This window comes from Nelumbo nucifera, chromosome 5 (genome assembly GCF_055504915.1).
Source record: "Nelumbo nucifera cultivar China Antique chromosome 5, China Antique-T2T, whole genome shotgun sequence".
Taxonomy (NCBI): domain Eukaryota; kingdom Viridiplantae; phylum Streptophyta; class Magnoliopsida; order Proteales; family Nelumbonaceae; genus Nelumbo; species Nelumbo nucifera.
This window is the reverse complement of record NC_142653.1, coordinates 30,161,389-30,182,280: the sequence shown is the minus strand read 5'-3', so window position 1 is coordinate 30,182,280 and position 20,892 is coordinate 30,161,389. Positions and strand designations below refer to the sequence as shown.

Here is a 20,892-nt window from a genome sequence, read left to right as displayed (position 1 = left end):
GTTATGAATTTTTATTGAAGTGGGTCATATTGAACCAATATCTGGTCCATTGATAGAAGATAAGAATACAAATGTTAAATAGACCAGGTTCAGGTTGGAACCAATCTAAATTAAAACTAATTTGAACAGGTTGGATGGTCCAGACATTGAATTAGACCAATCCAAAATATTCATTGGAATGGATTGAACCTAGTCCCTCTGTAATGAATTCATATTGAACCGGATCATATTGGACCAAATCCGATTCAATCAACTCTATTGAGTATTAAGCAACAAGTGGCAACTCTATTTCTCTTAGCAAAATGTTCCTCCTCCTACCATATCGCATATTTTTCCATATAAAAACAAAAAATTATATCACTATTCTTTTACCCTCCCCACTTCTTCTGAAACCGTTGCAACTGTAACTACAATTACCGCAATTCCCAGCAAAATCAAACGAAAAAGGTGACAAAAGTGTTCTCTTTTTTGCCACGCAAAAATATAATTATGTTGTTGGATTGGACCAGAAACGACATTCCAAAAAGTAAGTAGGGAGATAAGATGACAAAGCTCAAACGTGTCGATTTTAAATCCCAACAGTCAAAAATCTCAGCCATCCGATCTGAGAACTCTCAGTCTCTTATATTTTGCTTCTTCACAAACAAACCTTCCACGAGAAACACAAAGTACGAATCATGCTGTCTCTGTAAGAGATCAGAAGAAAACAAAAAGTAAATAAATCCATTTCAACTGGAGCTGCAGCTCGTCCATCGACCTGTCTTGTGTTTCGTAACACCCTCTACACGGGTAGTAATGTATTTTTGAATGATCATAAAGGGTGTTTTAATAATTTTATCGAATAGCGTTAATTTAGGAACTGTTTGATAAGTCCTTTTTTTGAAAGATCTTCTCTAAAATTTGATAGTCAAAAGATGAAAAGAGTTTTTAGATCAAGATCTTAGTAGTTTGAAGATAATTTGATTAAAATGCATTTATTTATATGTGTTTCCACATGAATATGAATTGAAGAAATAGACAAAAAATTCAATTTGGAATTTCTCAAAAATAACCTAAAATAGGTTTTTTGCATTTTTTTGGAATTACAACTTTTGGTGATTAAATCTTTTTCCAATCAAACGAGCAAACATCAAAACACAAACGACTGAATTTCTAAAAAGTCCACAATCCATGCAAAAAACGCACCAAATGGAACCTTAATTTCAAAACGAGTTTGCTTCATGGGTGAGGACAATTTGGTCCATTCATATTTCTACACTGCATACGGAGGGTATACTCGCTAACTCGCAGTGAAGTTATACTTTTACCGACCCGACTCGACCCGACTCATGGAGTCATGGTCATGGTAAAAGGAGGGGGTACTTCAGTCATTTAGTTTCTTTACGAATTAAGTATTTTTCTAATCTTCCTTGTGGTCCGATTTTATTAACGAGACAATTACAGGCTTTGGCGGGATGTAGCTTTTTATTTCTTTTTAATTATTCTTTTGAGGACTGGTAATCTGGTATAGTGATAGTTCATCTTCGATAGCACTCTTCCGTCAATTCTTCAATGGCGATAACCATTGATCTCTTGATTGTTTGCTCGAAGAAGAAGAGCTCCAAGATGCAGCAATGAGCACTTTTGATCTGTCATTTCGACAGCGCCGAAGCTTCCTTTGACAGGTGCTTTGATTTTTTCTTGCAGTTTAAGCACCTGCAGATGCGAAATTAGGTGTAAGATAGCTCTACGTCGTCTTCTCTTAAATGTTTATTTATTACTTTGTTTGTTTGTTTTCGCTTTCGTTTTTTGGACTTCTTTTTTGGGTTTGAAATCAGTTTTGGTTCGAATTTACGGTTCGAACTGGTAAATTTACTGATTTCTCTGTACGACATTCTGCATTTGGAAGTTTCCGAGGTGGAATCTGGTTACATTTGGGAATTTTGACCTTTTTTTTCTGGAGCAATATACTACTTTTGCTTTGTTTACTACTTTACTGGACTGTGTTTGCCAGATTAAGGGTGGCATTTTTCCTTTGGATTCTCTTTTCGCCATATTCCAGTCTCGAAAGTTACTTTGGTTTGGTTTTAGGGCTTGAATCAGAGAGATCTTCGGAGAGTTTTGTAGGATTTTCTCACCTCTAGGTAAGTTTATGTAGGAAATTTGAGATTTCTACTTTTATGACGGGAATGGTGTTGGTAGAAAGTTGTTTGCTGCATGTAGTTCGACTGTGGAGTTCATTTGTTTTTTTTTTACTGATTGGTTATGGAGCCAATAATTTATCTGATTTTGTTTGCTGAAGTTACATTTATACTTGCATTTTGAAATTTCGAGGTTTTGGCACATAAATGGTTTCAGTTTCCACTGTTCTATACTGCTCAAGAAGCTGCATGCTGGATTTAGCTTGACCTATGATTTCCGATTACGTTCTGTTGCACTTTGGAAGACCTAATTCGAGTTGGCATCTTTTTCATTTGCATTTTGCTTGGTTTGGCACTTCCCGGCGTGAAATCTAGATCTGAGGTTTTGATAAATAGTAGTGCTGGTTTTATTGTTTAAGCAGTCGATTTCCTGATATAACTTTGGAATTTTGATGCAAATCTTTCTCCGAGACTCTGCGGTCCTAGATTTTGCCTAGCTTCGAGGGGTTTTTAGACTGTCCTTTTCATCACTCTCTCTTTCTCTCTGTTAGGTTTTTCGTTTTCATTTTTTTTTTTATTTATTTTACATTTGATATCTTCTTTACATATTTGTGGATCATAAACCTGTGATTTAATTTTAAATGCAAAATTATTTGGGAGTACATTGTTCTTTCTTTATGCTTCTTCCTGTCCAACATCTAGCATAACTATTTTACCGATTTGCTCGGAAGGAGAAGTTCATATTAGTTTTTATTTCTTTCTTTTGATGTTTTTCCTTTATATGGGAACTCTCCTGAACTGGCATCAAATAGCATTTGAGGTACAGTGTCTGTACCAGGAAAGTGTCCATCCAAGTGGTTGTACTGTTACTATATAAAATTCTTCTGCATTCCTGCCTTTGGATATTGCTTTTGCTCCAAAACCTTCCTAACAGCTACCAATGTCATGATTTAACTGTGGTCGCTTTTGACTCAATTGGTTTTGTTCCATTTCTAAGCCATCATGTTACTTTGTCCCAATTGCTAATAATTTTATTTTTTAAGATCATATACTGATCTTTAAAAATGGTCTTGTAGAAATTTTAGAAGTCATGCCATTCCTTTTTAAATGGGGTTTCTGTATTAAGTAGTGGAAGTGTGGAACATGCACATCCTCTCTCCTGGTGTTGGAATCTGTCATCTTAATGTTCTCTCTCTCTTTATTTTTTAGTTGGCTTTTCTTGGAGCTGTTTTATATTAAATATTGGAGATATAATGTGAACTTTTGTGCTTTAACTTTGATTGAATGGGGCAGGGAAGTGAAGTTGGAATACTGATGGTTTTCTGTTGGTGATTGGTTAGTTGCTCAATAATGTCAAGGATTGCCAAGTGGAAGCTCGAGAAGACAAAAATAAAGGTGGTTTTCCGGTTGCAATTCCATGCCACACATGTAAGCATTTCTTTTCCATTTGGTGGTGCTAATTCTGGAATTTGGCAATATGGAGCTCTCAGCTCTGGATTGAGTATTAGTTTCCTATCTTGTGATTCTTCTGTGGAAGATATTATGGAACTGGGTGTTTTCTGTTTTCTGCCATCCATCTGTTGTGTTGTTTCCATGCAACATTAATTTCTTATTTGGCTATTGAACTCATTATACTTTGTTTCTTTTATGGATTTATTAGACAGATAGATACTTGGAAATTTTTTCTATCCAGGCAAAAATTATTTTCCCTCTTTTTTGCATTTTCCTATCATTTCTGTTCTGGAGTGAAACTTATTGCCAATTTATAAAATTTCTGAGATGGATAAAGGATTGGTGCAAATGCATCTGTGCTTTCTCATGTAACCACTAGTTTAGGAAAGAGCCCATGAAAAATCAACTAGTTAATTACTTAATTTCCCCTACTTGAATGGGGTACTATTTTTTTGGTACCCACTATCATACCCGGATCTGCTGCCTGCTACCAAGCAAGGCTGCTAACATCACAGTTTTGTGTCCCCAACATGTGGGAGATTCTAAAAGTCAACGTGCACAAATGCATGTGTCTTGTGTATCATGTTACTCTGATATGGCAAGGACAGTGCTGGATACCTTATCGGATATGAAGTTTACACTAAAAATTGAAGTATCTGACATGATATTTGATACTGTTACAGGTACCTGGTATCATAGCTTATGTATTGAGGATATATGAAAACAAACTGTGATGTTAGACCTTGTTTGTTCATGAACCCAGCTCCTATCCACATGGTAAACCTTGAAACAATTAGGCTGTTTTTTTTTTTTTTTTATTTTGGAGACTAAGTTAGGCTTGTTTTATAATTAAAGCCCCAATTTATCTAGAAGAATGCGATCTACACTAATATAACATTTTCAAAGTCTTTATGATAGTTTTCTTATTTGAGTTAGAAGAATGCGATCTACACCAATATAACATTTTCAAAGTCTTTATGATAGTTTTCTTATTTGAGTCTTTATGATAGTTTTCTTTATGATAGTTTTGTTTTAAAGGAGAAACCCTCCTATTTGAGGTCTTTGCTTTAATAAGTAATATAAGGCTAAGCACTTGGTCCTTATTTACTTGTACTAGTCATTGGATAAACTTGAACTAACTAACATATTTGGGAGAAGATCCCATTGTGCCTGTTGTTTGCTAAGGCGTAATATTTATTGATGAAGCTAAAGAAGGATTAAATGCAAAATTAGGTTTAGTGGTTTAAAATGTGTGCCTCAGCACAAAGGTAAGGCACATTTCAAGGTATGTCCTCACTTGAGCCTAGGTGTAGCCCCTTTGAAAAGGCGTGCACCTGATGCACCATGTGCCTTGACCCAAGCATGCACCTTTGCTTAGTTTTTTTTTGTGTATATATACCAAAAAACAATTTTGTTGTGGTTTATCAACTTTGAAATTACCTTTCAGTACTATTTGTAGATTAGTAATGCTTTATTAACTTTTAAATAAACAACAACAAAGACTTTTCAAATACCTGATGCCTTAATTTGCATAGTGGCTCTCCTTTTTGCTAGTCTTTACTCATCCTTCTTATTACAAGACGTTCTCCATCAAATAACATTTGGTTTGTAATCCTAAAATATAATGAATTGCAACTAAAATCATAAAACGTCTGTTTACATACAAGCCAAAAATTTAGGACCCTCTCATGGACTTATTTCAACTTGCCTTAAGGTGCCTTTTTGAAGGTGGAGGCTATCTCATAAAATTAGGAATGCAAGATGTTTGGGAGAGAAATAAATAGATTGAAAGTTTCACATGTTTGAATATGTTTTATATGTTATGTTTATGTTTTAACTTTATTCAATAGGCTTTTTTAAATGCCTTTTAAAATTCAAGTATGCATTTTTTTTCTGAATTAATATTAATTGCATTTTTATTTTTTAATTTAAAATTATTGTGCATGCTTTGAAAAGGCATACACCTTCCCTTGTGCCTTGGGTTCCAAAAGCCCCTTGCCCTTTTAAAACACTTATGATGGAAATGGACAAATACCTTAAAAACTAGGGGCAATCATTCTTGGTCAAGCCCAACTAGCAAATTTCCGGGCCCACCTCTGAGGTTGCAGGCTGGCCCGCAATATAATATAATATACATAATATTTTTATATTGTAATATATCATAATATTAATATGTACACGCCTTTATATATATTATATCTATGTTTTATATATTTTATATGTTATATATATGCAAATATATTTTATTTTATATTAAATATTTTGTATAGAATATAAAAATTTTAACATATACATCTTTATGAGTTGGCACATGTGTCAACACATGAGTCAACTCAAGTATGAGCATTGTCTTCTTAGGCAAGGCCTCATCTATAAAAGGACAGACAAGCCAAGCCAAGCCGAGACTAGGAATTAAATGAGGCCCATGCCTTATTTTTTGTGCCATAGGCTCAATGCCTAGCCAAGCTCAGCCTAGCTTGGGCTTGTGCAATATTTTTTCATGAATCATACATCATTTTGATTTAAAATTTTGTAAATAATTGAATTTTTATTATTAGATGCCATAGGCCCAAAGTCTGGCTTGGCTTGGCTGGGGTCTGTACAGACCCAGGTCCAAGCTTATATTTTAGGCCTGGGCCTAAGCTATAACCCTTATCATTAAGTGTGAAGCCTGGCCTGATCCACAATCACCCTTATTAGAAACAAGAGGCTTTAAAATAAGTATGACTAAAACAGAATATATGCAATGTAAATTTAATATAATAGGAGTGAAAGTCACGGTGCACTAGAATTGAATACCAAGAGATAATTGAATATGACATCTTCCATTTCCTTGGTTCACTAATCCATAATGGTGAAGAGGTTGATGAGCATGTCACCTATAGAATTTGTGTAGAATGGCTAAATTGGAGGGGTGCATCCAGAGTCTTATGTGATAGTAGAATACCACCTAAGCTAAAAGGACAGTTTTGTAAAATGGTTGTGAGGCCCACAATGTTGTATTGAGTAGAATGTTGGGTGGCCAAGAAACAACGTGCCAAAAGATGAGTGTGGTAGGGAGATATCCTTGAGTAGATAGTGACGTTGATGGGAGGTGTGCTGCTTTCGTTCAACAAACTTGGTCTGAGAGCATTGTGCCTAAAGATTGCTGGAGTCAAGCCAGAGATGATACCAAGATCTTTCATGTTGCATGCTGGAGGTCTATGGAACAGGGTGTGTGGGTGGCTTCGAAGTGAAAGTGATGCTCTGGTTTGGGAAGATGAAGGAGGGCGATGACATGGTAAGTCGGGTTACAAGCGGTGAGGTATGGGTATTGACCTCTCACAGGTGGGTAGTGACGTGGAGGCTGGAAAGAATGCGGGGAAGAAGTCGGGTGAGGCGCTTCAAATTCCATAGTTGAATGCAGAAATGGGAATAAATGAAGTTAATGAAGAAAGAGGCTCGCACGAGGAAAGAGGATTGCATGGGGAAACATCATTGAAGGGGTTGAATTAGCGAGTGGCTGGGGTCCACCATACAAAGAGAAGGGGATCGAAAAGAGTTTAGCTGAACTGAATGGTCTGCCAGCGACTCAAAAGAATAGATTGGCTAGGGTTACAAACTTACGTGATTACCTTATTAATCACTTGAAACTTAGGCCTTTGATAAATTCGAACAATGGGGTTCGCTCAAATTTAGCTGACATTCCTGCTGTGTCTCCCCTACTATTACATGATGGACTTAGGGTTCAACGAGAATAGATGAACCCCTTCCAGGAGTTGATAGTGAGGTAAAGGAGCGCGATGCACGACAATCATTGGCTTTCTCTGAACAGGGTACTTGACTGAAGTTTTTTGTCCTGCCCAATAGAAAGGTCGAGTGAAGTCTACATAGATGATGAGTCCAATGGCAGAAAGGAGAACCCGTTTAGAAGGAAAGGAATCGACAAGAAAAAGTATCCTGGATCCATCAGACCAAATTTTAAAAGGAGTGGAGCGGCTAGAAGAAGGAATTCGACTGAGGCTAGAGAAAGATGGATTTGGGTGGTCGCCAGGTATCATAGTTGTCAAGGCGACACCTAGGCGACAAGGCGCCCTTGGAGGCTCGCCTCACCTAATCGCCATGCAGTTTTCTGTAGTGTGTTATAAAAAACTTTTATATTCTTAATTTTTTGAGGTTATAATTATAAAATACATTTCTAAACTAAAATATTCATTTTGCGTGTTTATATACTAATTTCTTTTTATATTTTCTTATTTGTTAGGGCTTAGTCAACAAAATTATTGCTAAATACTGTATTAAACCCTCAAAGACTTCAAAACCTGAACCAATAAGTAAGGAAGAACATAAAATGTTGTCCAATCAACACATTTCTTCTTTTTCTTTACTAATTTTGTGTGTTTATATACTAATTTCTTCTTCTTCTTCTTCCACCCTTTCTTTTCTTCTTTTCCTATAACAGAAATAGGGGTTCAGCCCCTATATTTTTTTAATTTTCTTTTCTTTCTTCTTTTTCTTTTCATGAATATGTTGGAATATGTTGATTTTCTATACTTCAACATGAAGTTTATACTTTTCTTGTAAAAATTATGGATATTTATTAAGGAAATATGATTATGAAGCGACTAGGTGACAAGGTGCCCCCTTGTTGCCTAGCCTTACCTTGGCTCCTTGAAAATTATGCCTGGTATGACAAAAAAGGTAGGAAGAGGATTGTAGGTGGACCATGAGAGGCTCTCAATGACTACTTTTCTTCTTTTGTAATGGTGATGCAGGGTTTTTGTCTCAGGTTAATAGGGATCTTGAAGGGATCCAAGGTTTCTCCAAATCTGTGATTACAGGTTTGGTGCCCCTAGTGTTTGGGGGTGAAGTAGGAAAACCAGATCCGAAGTTTTCAGAAGATCTGGCCTCAGCGGAAGCAGAGAGGACAGAAGGGAGGGATGAGGCAGCTCGGAGGAGAGATAACACCAATGTCGAACTGGAAAGTGAAGGTGCGGTTGGAGGAAAGGGAGTTTCAAATGGTGAGGAACTCCCTAAAGGGCAGGGTGCCAACTATGTTGAGGATCATTTGCACTTTAAAGAAATAAGGGTTGGTAGGCTGGGTATTGACTTAGGCCGAAAGAGCAAACTTGAGGAAGAGGAGGAACAGACCAACGGGATAATTAACAAGAAATTAAGTAATTTGAGAAACCATAACATTGTACATGTGACAAAGACTTTTTCTAGGCTCAAAATCGGCCTAGTGGGGGCAGGACCTAAAAAAATACAAATGGGTGTATAGAAGGTGTAGAGAAACTGGGCCGAATGGGCCCTAGCCCATTATTATCTTATTGATTAGTTCTTTCTTGTTATTTGTTCTTAATGGGCCTTTAATTCTTTTTTATGTTTTCTAAGTATGCTGATGAGGTGAACGCCCACTTAAGGGCAGACTTGTAATTTATGTAATCTAAGTAAGATTAATAAAAGATTAGAGTGGAGAAAGAGGAGACTATCTAACTCCTTCTTTCTCCCTTCTTCTCCATTCTTCCTTCTTCTTCTTGCTGTCTTCTTCTTCTTCTTCTCTTCCTCTTTTGCTATAATCTGAAATATTTTACTATTTTTTATTGGTCTGAATCACATCTGAAGGAAAAGAGTGAGGGGCAAGGGATATCAGGTTCAGACCATGGGGAGGCAACGAAGCAAGTTCAGGCTTCGACTCCCCATTCGACGAAGGAACATCAGGAGAATGAGTTAAGAGGTATTGTAATTGACCCTGGTGAGAACAAGTTGCAGAAGGGCAGTGATACTATCGACAGAATCAGGTGATGAATCTCTTCAGAAATTAGTGGATAGAGAGGTTACAATTGGGAAAAGCCTGGATCTGTTTTTCTGGGCTGGGGAGGAGTTTGCTAGGAGAGCCTTCGAGGAATTTGAGAAAAGAAAAAAGGAAGAGTTATTGAAGAAAAAATTACTTTTGAAAGGAAGCAAGGTCTGGGATGAGAATGTCTCAGACCAGGAGGATGATGTTCTCACGAATTTAGACTGAAGGGTGGTGTTTCAGGAAGGGGTTTTGATTGGGTCAGCTGTCGGGCCAATGTTTTTGTTTTCTTTGGGGATTTGGTTTGGGCTGGTTTTGGGTTTTATCTTGGGTTGGATGGGTATTCAAGCCTGTAAGCTGTTGGGTATTTGGTTCATTTTGTGGGTTTGGGGATGGTATTGCTTTTGGTGATATCTTATCACCTCTGATGTATTTCCTTTTCTTTTTAATAAATTTTTTTCTTTATTCTTCAAAAAAAAAAAGAGTGGTAGAAATGTGAACATTGAAATGGATTAGTGGGAAAGCTAAAACGGACTCGGTCAGAAATGTGCTTATTCAAAGGAACCTAGGAGTGGCTCCAATAGGTGATAAAATGGAGTAGACTAAGATGGTTTGTTTACTTTGGTTGCATACAGAGAAAATCTATTCAATAAGTTGAAAGGGCTAGAAGAGCTGGGGCACACCAAAAGGACGGTTGCAGAACACACCTGTAATAAATCTGAAAATAAAATAAAAGTAGAAAGAGAAGAAAGAGAAGAAGAGTTTCATCAGAAGCTTAGAAAGAAAATGCGAGAATGGAAGGGAAGAGAAGAGAAAGAGAGTTGTTTGATCTCCTCTCTTTGTCTCTCTGATTTAATTTATATATGCTGAAATAAAACATATGTAAAGTTACAAGAATGCCCTTAGTTGGGCGGCTGACTTAAAGCATAAAACAAGAAATAAAAAATTAGGCCCATAAATAACTAAAGAAGGGCCACTTCAGCAGAAATAAAGCTACTTAAATAAAAGAAAACTAAGGCCTGTTTGGCCCAATCTCTCTACAAGGACTTTTTTTTTTGAGAAGGGACCAAAAAGGATGTGGGTTAAAGTAGTTAGAAATGATTTAAAGGCTCGAATTTAACAATACGTATTGGAACTAAACAGAAATGAAATGGCAGAACATGATTCATGTGGCTGACCCTATATGATTGGGACAACGCTTAGAGGATGATGATGATGCTGGAAAAGCTATCACCAATCAACCAGTATCATAAAAGTGGTAACCAATTGTTATGGGCCCGCGAATAGGATCTCGTCACAGGTCGGTCCACGGGGAAAACCTCCTGTTTTCCCTTGTTCCTCCCTTTTCTTGATGAACCTATCGTGGCGCCTTAATGGTGATTTGTCCAAGAGATCACCTAACTCTCCTTGCTCTCTTTCTTGATTGAAATTTTTGATGCCTTTATTCAATATTCTCAGCTCCTTAAATAGGAGATTACAAGAGATAAGAGTCCTACTTTTAGGAAGACTCCTTGCTAATTAGGAAGACTCCCTACTAATCTATCCTACTGAACTGATAAGATAAGATAAGACTCCCTTAATTTATCCTACTGAACTGATAAGATAAGATAAGAGAAGACTCCCTTAATCTATCCTACTGAACCGATAAGATAAGATAAGACTCCCTACTAATTCATACTATTGAATTGATAAGATAAGAACACTGAATAGATTAGACTCCTACTAATCCCTGCTACTTAAAGCAGATAAGGTAAGAATGCTGAATAGATAAGATAGGATGAGAAAACTAAATTGCTGCTGCTGAGAACACTAAATTACTACTGCTGCTGCTACCGGCGCCCACATCATTACTCCCCTCCTGGACTACGAGCTTGTCCTCAAGCTCGAATTTAGGATGGGTGTCTTGAAACACAGTCAAAGGAATCCCGGATAAGTGGAATGATTTTGCCTTCCTGGATTGGGTTCCAATGAAGAGGGTTCATCCTTAGACAGCTGTAGTGAGATACCAAGATTTGACCATGCGTAGCTGCATTCTTTGCCGCGGCCAACTGCAGCCTTAAGGTACTTCTGAGATGTCTTGAACTGTAGAGTACAAAGATTGTGAAGGCCAAGCTGGTGCCATTGAACCGCATCATCTGGATCCTCTTCTATTGCCTGCTTTAGTGTGTACAAAGCTCGCTCTTCCACTTCCGTCAAATCATTATGTCCAGTTCCAAACGTTGCTGCAATTTCATGCTGAGCCTTGTGAACCATGGCAAGTCCTGCCCATGCTATCCGAAGCTCAATTGTTGCAGAGTCCCCTTCTCTGAGTATTGAAGCCATTTCATTCGCAGCCCATGAAAGTTGTTCAGTGGGATCTTGAGACCTTTCTGCATCCTTGATACGATGAAGCGCAACAGCATATCGAGTTGACATGCAATTAGGCTCCAGTTTTGCTGCCTTCTCCAGGCACCTTCCAACACTTCTATGATCACCAGCCAAATAGTATGCATTAGCAAGATTCACCCAGATGTGTGCAGCCCTAGGATTTGATCTGACTGCAGCTAACAAACTCTTTTGCAACATTTGCAGCCGCAACATGAGGCATACAAGCTCCTTCACCAGCACTTGCCCCAACACCTGCAACAACTTGAAGATATGCAATCCCAAGAATCTGTGACGCCTCGATGACACCGGATTCCTGCTTAATTGGGACATTCTGGGTGTTGCTAACCTGCTCTAGGGCCATGACTTGCTGCTCGCCCGACGATTTTGCCACGTTTGGTCGGCGGTCGGTTGTGGTTGCAGCCCCTTCTGGGTTCCTTTCCTTGTTGGAAAAGTACAACTCCATCAAGCGCCTTAATTCTCGGACGTCGTCCTTGATCTTGCGCACCTCCATGCTGTTTTCCACGATCTTGAGCTCCAGATCCTGAACCCTAGTCTTCAACTGCTAAAGGTCACCCATGACGCCTTGCTCTGATACCAAATTGTTATGGGCCCGCGAATAGGATCTCGTCACAGGTCGGTCCACGGGGAAAACCTCCTGTTTTCCCTTGTTCCTCCCTTTTCTTGATGAACCTATCTTGGCGCCTTAATGGTGATTTGTCCAAGAGATCACCTAACTCTCCTTGCTCTCTTTCTTGACTGAAATTTTCGATGCCTTTATTCAACATTCTCAGCTCCTTAAATAGGAGATTACAAGAGATAAGAATCCTACTTTTAGGAAGACTCCCTACTAATCTATCCTACTGAACTGATAAGATAAGATAAGATAAGACTCCCTTAATCTATCCTACTGAACTGATAAGATAAGGTAAGACTCCCTACTAATCCATACTACTGAACTGATAAGATAAGAATACTGAATAGATAAGACTCCTACTATTCCCTGCTACTGAAAGCAGATAAGGTAAGAATACTGAATAGATAAGATAGGATGAGAACACTAAATTGCTGCTGCTGAGAACACTAAATTACTGCTGCTGCTGCACTAAATTCTGCTGCTGCTGCCGGCGCCCACATCACCAATCAGTTAGTTTTCATCAAAATTCATGGAAGGGCTTTGATTAGTCAAAGCTCTTCCGTTATCATACCTTTCTGGCATCATAGATTTCCACATATATTATTAAGCCCTTCTGGACTTTATTTCTTGTTGGGTTCTAAAAGTTCAGAAATCTTTATATATTCAACTAATCTTCTTTGAACTTTCAAAGTTCAAGTTAGAATAGCTTTATAACTAATTATGACCTAGTGTAATAAGCAGTTACAACACTACAAGGTTGGCCAACTCCTTAGCAGGTAGATTGGCAAAGTCAGGGGTCAACAGGAATTGAATGTTTTCAGGTACTGTATCAAATGAGGGATTTTGTAAAATAAGGGGTATTAGCTGAGGCTTGACTCAAAAGGAGTGCAAGGCATTTAACCATTGTAATTTCCTCAACTCCACTTAATAAAACTGTTCCTGCTGTTATCAATAAAAAGGTTCTATTCTTAAGGTTCTATCTTTATCTGAATTTGTTGTCATCTGCCAAGGGAGCAGAGAAAGCTTTTGTGCCAGAATGCTGAACCATGACATTTTGTGGGTAATTGAGATGGTTTAACTTAAGCAAAGTAAATCTGTAGAAGGAGCTCGTCTGTCAGCCCAAGACAACTGGATTTGATCAGCCTAAAGAGAATCATACCCACTCCGTGAATTGCCATTTTTGTACTCAAGACAAATTCAAAGTTCCACAGGATTGCATGGTTGAGTTCTTTTGCACGAGTTACTGACTTCTTGGCCTTTGCAACATTGTCCTTTTTAAAATATTTCTACATGAATGATGCAGTTACTCTAGTTCCATAAATTGAGTGGTTTGAAATTTAGATCCTTTTTCTTCAATGAGGAGCCATTCTGTCGTTAAACTAGTGGAGTAGTGGTTTTTTACGCTAGGTCATCATCAGTTAGTGTATACTTCTTTTCTTTCACCCTTTTTTGGCATTTACCATGCTATTTCTTAATAATTGAGGTCTTATTTCAACTGTAACTGGCCTAAGATTCATCCTTAAAACCCAATTCTCTATATCTAAATCTAACTCTTCCTCTCAAATCTTAATGATTTATTTATAGTCAAACGAATTGGTCCATAAACCCTAGGTTTTCCTCTGCTTAAGATTTTTGCATCCTTATTGTTACAAACCCCTTCGCATCCTATCCTGTTATGGGTTCTATTTCTGACCAGTAAGAAGTGATCTGTTACATGTTGAAGGGGCAAGAAGAGCTAGGGGCAGAAGCCACAGAACCAGAAAGGACATGGGTTGAAGTAGTGAGAACTGATTTGAGGACCCATAATTTAACATTGGATATGACACTGAACAGAATGGAATGGCAGAACAGGATTATAGGATTCATGTAGCTGACCCCATATAGCTGGGACAAGGCATAGATGATGATAATAATATTCTCTTGCCTACATAACAATTGCCCAATGGCTATCTTATAAAACAAATAGTCAGGGATTAAGTTCTAGAAATAACTGATCATGGTATCTTAAGCTACTATTACTTGTATATATATCTGTAGTGCCTGGGCTTTTGGAGTGTATCAACGAAAATATGATCATGGACGAAAGACCTTGTAACAAAGAACGTGAATCTGTTCTTTTTGTTATAGGTATATGGATAAACAAGAGTGGATTTACAACGTAGGATTCTGAAGAGCCACCCCTTTACCACATCAATTATACAATGAAGCCCAAAAATGTTGTTCCCTAAATACCCCTTGTTTGGCCAAGGTACCAGCCAAACTGTTTGCTTATCTATTAACCTATCTGAAAGTGGCCTCTTCCATTCTTGCTAATTATCTGATTTCTCTCATAGCTTGCTGTATATGCAATTCCCTTGATTATAATTCATCCAGATCCAGCCCACGTTCAGCATGGAATCCCCTTCAACATCCAGCCCAAAACCATATATTTCATTGTGAGCTAATAAATATCATTGTCATGATACACTTTCTAAAAGTTCAGGAATGATGTCATGTCCCTAACTGCATATATTCAGCAATCTTGGGAAAAATAATGTTTTATCCATACATGCAACCTTTTATCTCTCCAATGACTGCAAGAAACCTTTGATGTCTTTTTGATCCTGTTCAGGTTCCACAGACTGGATGGGATAAATTGTTTATATCTTTCATCCCTGCTGATTCGGAAAAGGTGACAGCAAAAACAAACAAAGCAAATGTGAGAAATGGCACTTGCAAATGGGCAGATCCCATTTATGAGACCACAAGACTTCTCCATGATGCCAGAACCAAACAGTATGATGAAAAGCTGTATAAGCTTGTTGTGGCTATGGTATAGTCCTTCTAACTACTGCATTTCTTTCTTAATTGTGTAATGACTTGACTGTAATGCAAATTATTTCTATACCTCTAATTTATGTTTTTCTCTTTCTTGCTGTTCATGCTACAATTGAAAATATCAGTATATTTGGTGTTCCCTAGCTGATACGAACAATTATATTGGCATGAATTTCATTGATTTCAGGGTTCTTCTCGATCTAGCCTCCTTGGTGAGGCTTACATCAACCTTGCTGATTATGCAGATGCATCAAAGCCTTATGCTGTTGCACTGCCTCTTCAAGGATGCAGCTCTGGAACTATGCTACATGTGAGTCTTACTCTGTTTCCTAGATATTTCATGGTGACAATATACTTTCATGGTTTGTTGATTTAATCCTCTTTATGATAATCATATACTTACAAGGGATTCAATTTGCATATGGTTTCAACAAGGTGAGTCTTGTGTTTTAGTTCTGTTTGCATATCAATAAAAGGAAAAAGAAAAGAATTCCACCTTAGATTTTTCTTCATTTGTTCATTTTTCTATTTTCATATTTAACCTTAGCTGAGATTTTTAGCTATTTCTAATAGGATAATCATAATTTCCCCTGATCCATGGTTTGGTGATTTACTATTTGATTCCAGGTCACAGTCCAGCTGCTTACTTCTAAAACTGGGTTCAGGTACTTTATAAAACCTTATCAATTACTTGTTTATTGTTATTATGTAAACCAACTTATCTTGGGTCTGATCGGTCCTCAGAGAATTTGAGCAGCAGAGGAGGCTAAGAGAGAAGGGGCTGCAAATAACTGGCAATCAGAACATTCATGATGAGCATGCTGAAAAATTACCAGCATCTGCAGAGATGGTCAATGACCAAACAGACAAGGTTTATTACTGCCTATATGCCCTAGTTCTCTGGCTCTCTGTAATTTTTCTCATGATGGATGGTTACCTTTATCTACAAGATGAAATTGAAAATGTTACATGTGTTTTTGGCAACTTTTTTCCCTTGCACATCAAAAAGTTCTGAATGATATATATTTTTTGATTGTTAATGTGGAAACTTTATTGATAAATAACAAAAGATTGCTACGTGCAATGAGGATTGGCCCCTTCTGTTAAGTTACCTGTTAGCTATCACTAACTGACTTCATACTTGTAGTTGTAGTCTTACATGCAACATTAAGTGATACCCACTTACAAAAAAAAAAAAAATTGATATCCCCCAATACAAATTTTCCCTGTTTAACCCTCGCCTTGCTACTGAACCAACATGCTGCTAATCTATGGATCTAAAGATAAGTATCTATTAGTTCCCTTGCTGGATGTTTTATTTCTCTCAATGTATCTATGTTGCCAATTTTGTTGGCTGTCATTTTCAGCCATCACACCACTTTTGAGTCCCCTTCCACCTTGAAAACCTCAATTTTTAATATTCGTCAAGCAAATAAAAATCGAGTCCCCTTCTGCAAGGGTGGTCCCTCAAGGGTTTGAATACTAGGGGCAAACTGCTTTGGAGGATTTTTCCTTCTGCCATCCTATGGCTATGGGCTCTTTGGAAGGAAAGAAACAGCTGAATATTATTCTGATGTAATTTCAGTTAGAAACAAGGTTGTAGGCTTTTTGTGTTCTAGTTAAGTGTACAAAGGGCATTCATGGGTGTCCAGCTTTTCTCTTTTTTGCAAGCTAGACCTTTCTTTCATTGAATCTTTTTGTATATTCCCAATGTACAGGCTCTCATTGTACATGGGCTGATGTTTTTCGATTTCTCTCATATTTTAATTCAAAAAAAAAAAAAAAATCGAGTCCCCTAGGAGCTGTTCAACGTAAAAGCTTAAACTGTTGGGTGAGGTCCCTAAATAGGTTTTTATTCCTCTAACATGCCCCCTCACATGAAAGCCTATTGGGCTTGAAGCGTGGAAAAGCACAGGTCCACCCATACCTTGTCCTCAAATTTAATTAATTATAATGGGGGCAGCGAGGATTGAACACTAGACCACTTGGTGAAACAGGCTTTGATACCATCTCAAGGAACCATTCAACCTAAAAGATTAAACTGTTAGGTGAGGTCCCTGCGTAGGTTTTTATTCCTCTAACACAGTCCAAGAGAAGAAGTAGAATAAGCAAAAAGGCAGAAAGAGAAGGGTGGGGGAGCCCTTGTTTCAGACTAAGGAAGACAAAACAGAAAAAGGCTAAGAGGAGTAGTAGGAGGAGGCTAGTTCATATCAAATAAAAAAGAATGATAAAGTGCAGCAGGGTGTAATCTAAGAAATAAGGACTAACCAATTAGAAAATAAAAATTGGTCTGTAGCTCTTGCAAACATTGATTGGCTATTAAAAATTGGTTTGTGATTTGTCTACCTTGGCTAAATACTCCTTAATTTTGTGAGATTAATGATGGGAGTACCTTTTTAAGTTGAGTTGCCAATTACTTTAGAGACTTCCAATCAAGTTAATTGGTCCAAAATATCTAGGGTGACAAGCCTCACCTATTTATTTATTTTTTTTCCATATCAAGCTATGAATGTGGCATTCATCCCTGGGTTGATTCGTCTTATCATATAGAACTCCTCAAAAACCTCCATTTTTATTTTCTTGATGAACATTAAGATAGCTACTCATAAAAAAAGAACATTAAGATAACTCTATTTAGCTGTCCTCTCTTTATTGATAAACACTTAATTCATAGTATGTTGTGACTCCAATTACTTTTTTCAGGTTCTTATATAATAGTTTGCAGATTTTGTACAATTTATTGTTGGGCTAAATCTTTTTTCATGATAAGTTTGTAAAAAGTTATAGTATGCATAAAAATAAGAAAAACAGAGCTAACATGATCTCTTCAAAGGTTTTCTATTGCAAGATAGTTATATCTTGTTGCCGAAGTAATACATCCTACGGGGTGCTATTCTCTCAATTAGAAACTTCTTAGAAAACCTTCACTTAGTTACAGGGAGCAGTTGGGATTTACTTTGATTTTATAATCTGGTTGCAATTTTTTAAAAGGAAGGGGGCCATGGTCCAGACTGTAGAATAACTACGTCCATACTATCTTGACTAAAGTGGTTGAACATGTGCTCAAGATTTAGTCTTTGTGCTGAAGTGTGTAATACAACAAGATGGTGTCTTTTATCAATGGCATTGTAATTGGAGAATCTTCTTTCACTGATAGAGAAGAGTATTAGCTGATAAAGGAGAATCTTTATGTTCTATTATACATAGATATTCATGTTATTTTCTTAAAGAGAATGCTAACATTAAGAGTACAGTACTTAAATCTTCATGTATGGGCATACGTGCAAAATCAGATATTAGACACAGTATTCCATTAAAAATCATCAACTAGTTTTTGTGAGTATGCAAGGCTTGCAAGTGTGGTTATTTTGGAACAATCTCTATTTCTCATATTCCATTTTTCTAGGAAGAAGTCTTTAGTTCTTATCCTATTTCTCCCCCTCTCTGTTAGTCGCTTAGCCTATTAGAACTTTAACTATTGTACATTAATCCAGCAATTCAGTTGTGAACCATAAGTGTTCTTATCATAGTTTTATGAAGATATAAGTAGTCTGTAGTAGTACTGCCAAGTTTTTGGTGAATGGAAAGCTCAGTTGAACTTTTTCTTACATCAAGTTTACTCACCATTTGGTGCTTTAACCTAAACCCATTCATAATATAATTTGTAGTTTTTTATGGGTCATTTACTTAGACACCCTTTAAGGTTTCACAATTCACATATTTACTAAAACCTACCCTATAGTTTGCATTCTTACTAAAACATCCCCTATAGTTTCAACCACTTTACTTAATTGACCTTCCATCAGGAACTGTTTGTATTTTCATTTGGGAATGGTCATATGACCTCTTAAAACGAGTAGAAAATGTGAAAGGGTAAGAGTGCAGGTTTTTTATTCCAAAAATATCCCTAGCAAGTCTCATATCAAGTTATCAATCTTTTTAGAAACAAAACATGGGGGCAAAATGGACATTTTTTTTTTAAATTTGCTCGAACAGATATTAGGGTCAAAAATGCCGTTTCCTACTCCTGTCTAAGGAAAATAGTGATAAGTAAAGCGGTTGCAAATTAGAGGGGGTGTCTACGTAAATGACCTTTTTTATCATATCCACAGTGACAAACATTGGGGGGGGGGCGATTCTTTGTCCTCAAATTCTGGGCTTTGGCCTCAGGAAATTGGAGTCACTTTCCTTTAAGATGTCAGAAGATTTAGGGCCATCTGTGAATAATAAAAGGGGCCAGCTGTGGTTCAGGGATCTTTCTCAGTATGAGTGGTAGCACTTCTGGAGGGTCTTTAGGGTATCTTGATGATTTTAGAATATTCCTTTTTTTTAACTTTCCCTGTTTTACCCTTTAAAAAACTTTCTTCCATACTTTACAGTCAACACTTACCATGATGCCACAAGAGATAGGATTTTCATTTCATAAAGGAGTAATGGATTTTTTACCAACAAAAAGAGGAGCAATGAAATTTGGAGCTCGATTTTGTTATATAAAAAAGCTAAGGTTATTTTCCTTCATCTGGAGATTTTTCATGATTGGATTAATAACTTAGCTGCCAAAATGATTTGAACTTTATAGGGTTGATTACTTGATTTGTAGATCCACTGTTTCTGTGTGTCTAACAAAAGGGGACTTTAAGTTTTGAGAATTCACTGGCTTGAATTCTACAGTACTATATAAAAGATCTAATAGACTTAAAAAAGAAGGAAAGAAAAAAGCTCTTTTTGGCATTATGGGGAGATTTTGTATGATGAATATCTCTAGTTGTTTCATTTTTGGCACACCATCTCATGATCTTTTTTTTTTTTTTTTTATCAGCAAAGAGAATTTTATTATGATAAAAGAGATGTGAGAATTGTACATATAGGGGCAAGACTGCTAACCAGAAAGACTACACCCAATATTAAATAGCAACCCAAAATAAATGCAGCCTCAAAACCCCTTGCTTAGCCAGGGAATCAGCCAGCCCATTTGCAGTCCTTCTCACCCATTTAAATTCAGCATTGACGTCCTTTGCAATACTTTCCACTTCCTTAAAAACATGTCTAAGAGTCCATGGAATGTTCCTGTTATAGTTAACCCATGAGACAATTGGCTTTGAATCCCCTTTCCACCTCCACCTCCACCTGTTTGTAACCCAATTGTTTTTCTAGCCAAAGACCTTGCATGGAGTTTCCCAATCCAATAGGTCCTGAATATAGAGCAGCCATTGTCCTGCTTTCAGAGTTCTTAAACACACCACCTATCCCTGGCACATTTCCAAAGGAGCTTCCATCAAAGTTCAGTTTTATTTTGTTGCCTTCTGGAGGTTTCCAATCCATCCTTGTTTTTTTTTTTTTTTTTTTTTTTTTGTTTAGAGGAGTTTTCCACTTCTGTCTAAGCTCTAAATAAGTCATTCACAGAGAAACTTTTAAAGTTTTCCAAGGTTTTTACCCAATGTGCCACCTTTGTTTAATGGTGTCTATTACCTCCTCCAGAGATCTACTCTTATCATTGAAAATTCTCCTATTTTTTTGATCAATAACAAATGGCTTTCCATTAACAGAATTAAGGATTCAGTACATGAATGGGGAGATAGACTTTCTTAACTCTCCCGACTCCCATCCAAGAAGTCCACCCAACAGGTGGGAAAAACAATTACAATTTAGCCCAGGGAAGAGAAACCCTATTCACCCCTTGTTTAGCTAACCTATCTGCAAAATAATTAGCAGATCTTTTAACCCAT

General features: G+C 37.2%; 1 protein-coding gene across 17 annotated transcripts in view; it reads left to right on the top strand.

The window, feature by feature from the left end:
* Positions 1-1,452: 1,452 nt before the first annotated feature.
* LOC104600062 (uncharacterized) overlaps positions 1,453-20,892 on the top strand; it is a 32,007-nt gene continuing 12,567 nt past the window's right edge. For 2 of the 17 annotated variants that reach the window (XM_010262872.3, XM_088889011.1), the window contains exons 1-6: positions 1,453-1,664; positions 3,461-3,548; positions 14,961-15,161; positions 15,354-15,476; positions 15,794-15,831; positions 15,911-16,037. In XM_010262872.3, coding sequence (XP_010261174.1) covers positions 3,471-3,548; positions 14,961-15,161; positions 15,354-15,476; positions 15,794-15,831; positions 15,911-16,037 — 567 coding nt within the window. In that variant the 5' untranslated portion in view covers positions 1,453-1,664; positions 3,461-3,470. Of the gene's footprint in view, positions 1,716-1,921; positions 2,124-2,198; positions 2,503-3,413; positions 3,549-4,255; positions 4,350-14,960; positions 15,162-15,353; positions 15,477-15,793; positions 15,832-15,910; positions 16,038-20,892 lie in introns of those variants that run through there. The other 15 variants (XM_010262873.3, XM_088889014.1, XR_735608.3 and 12 more) reach the window with 13 other exon arrangements.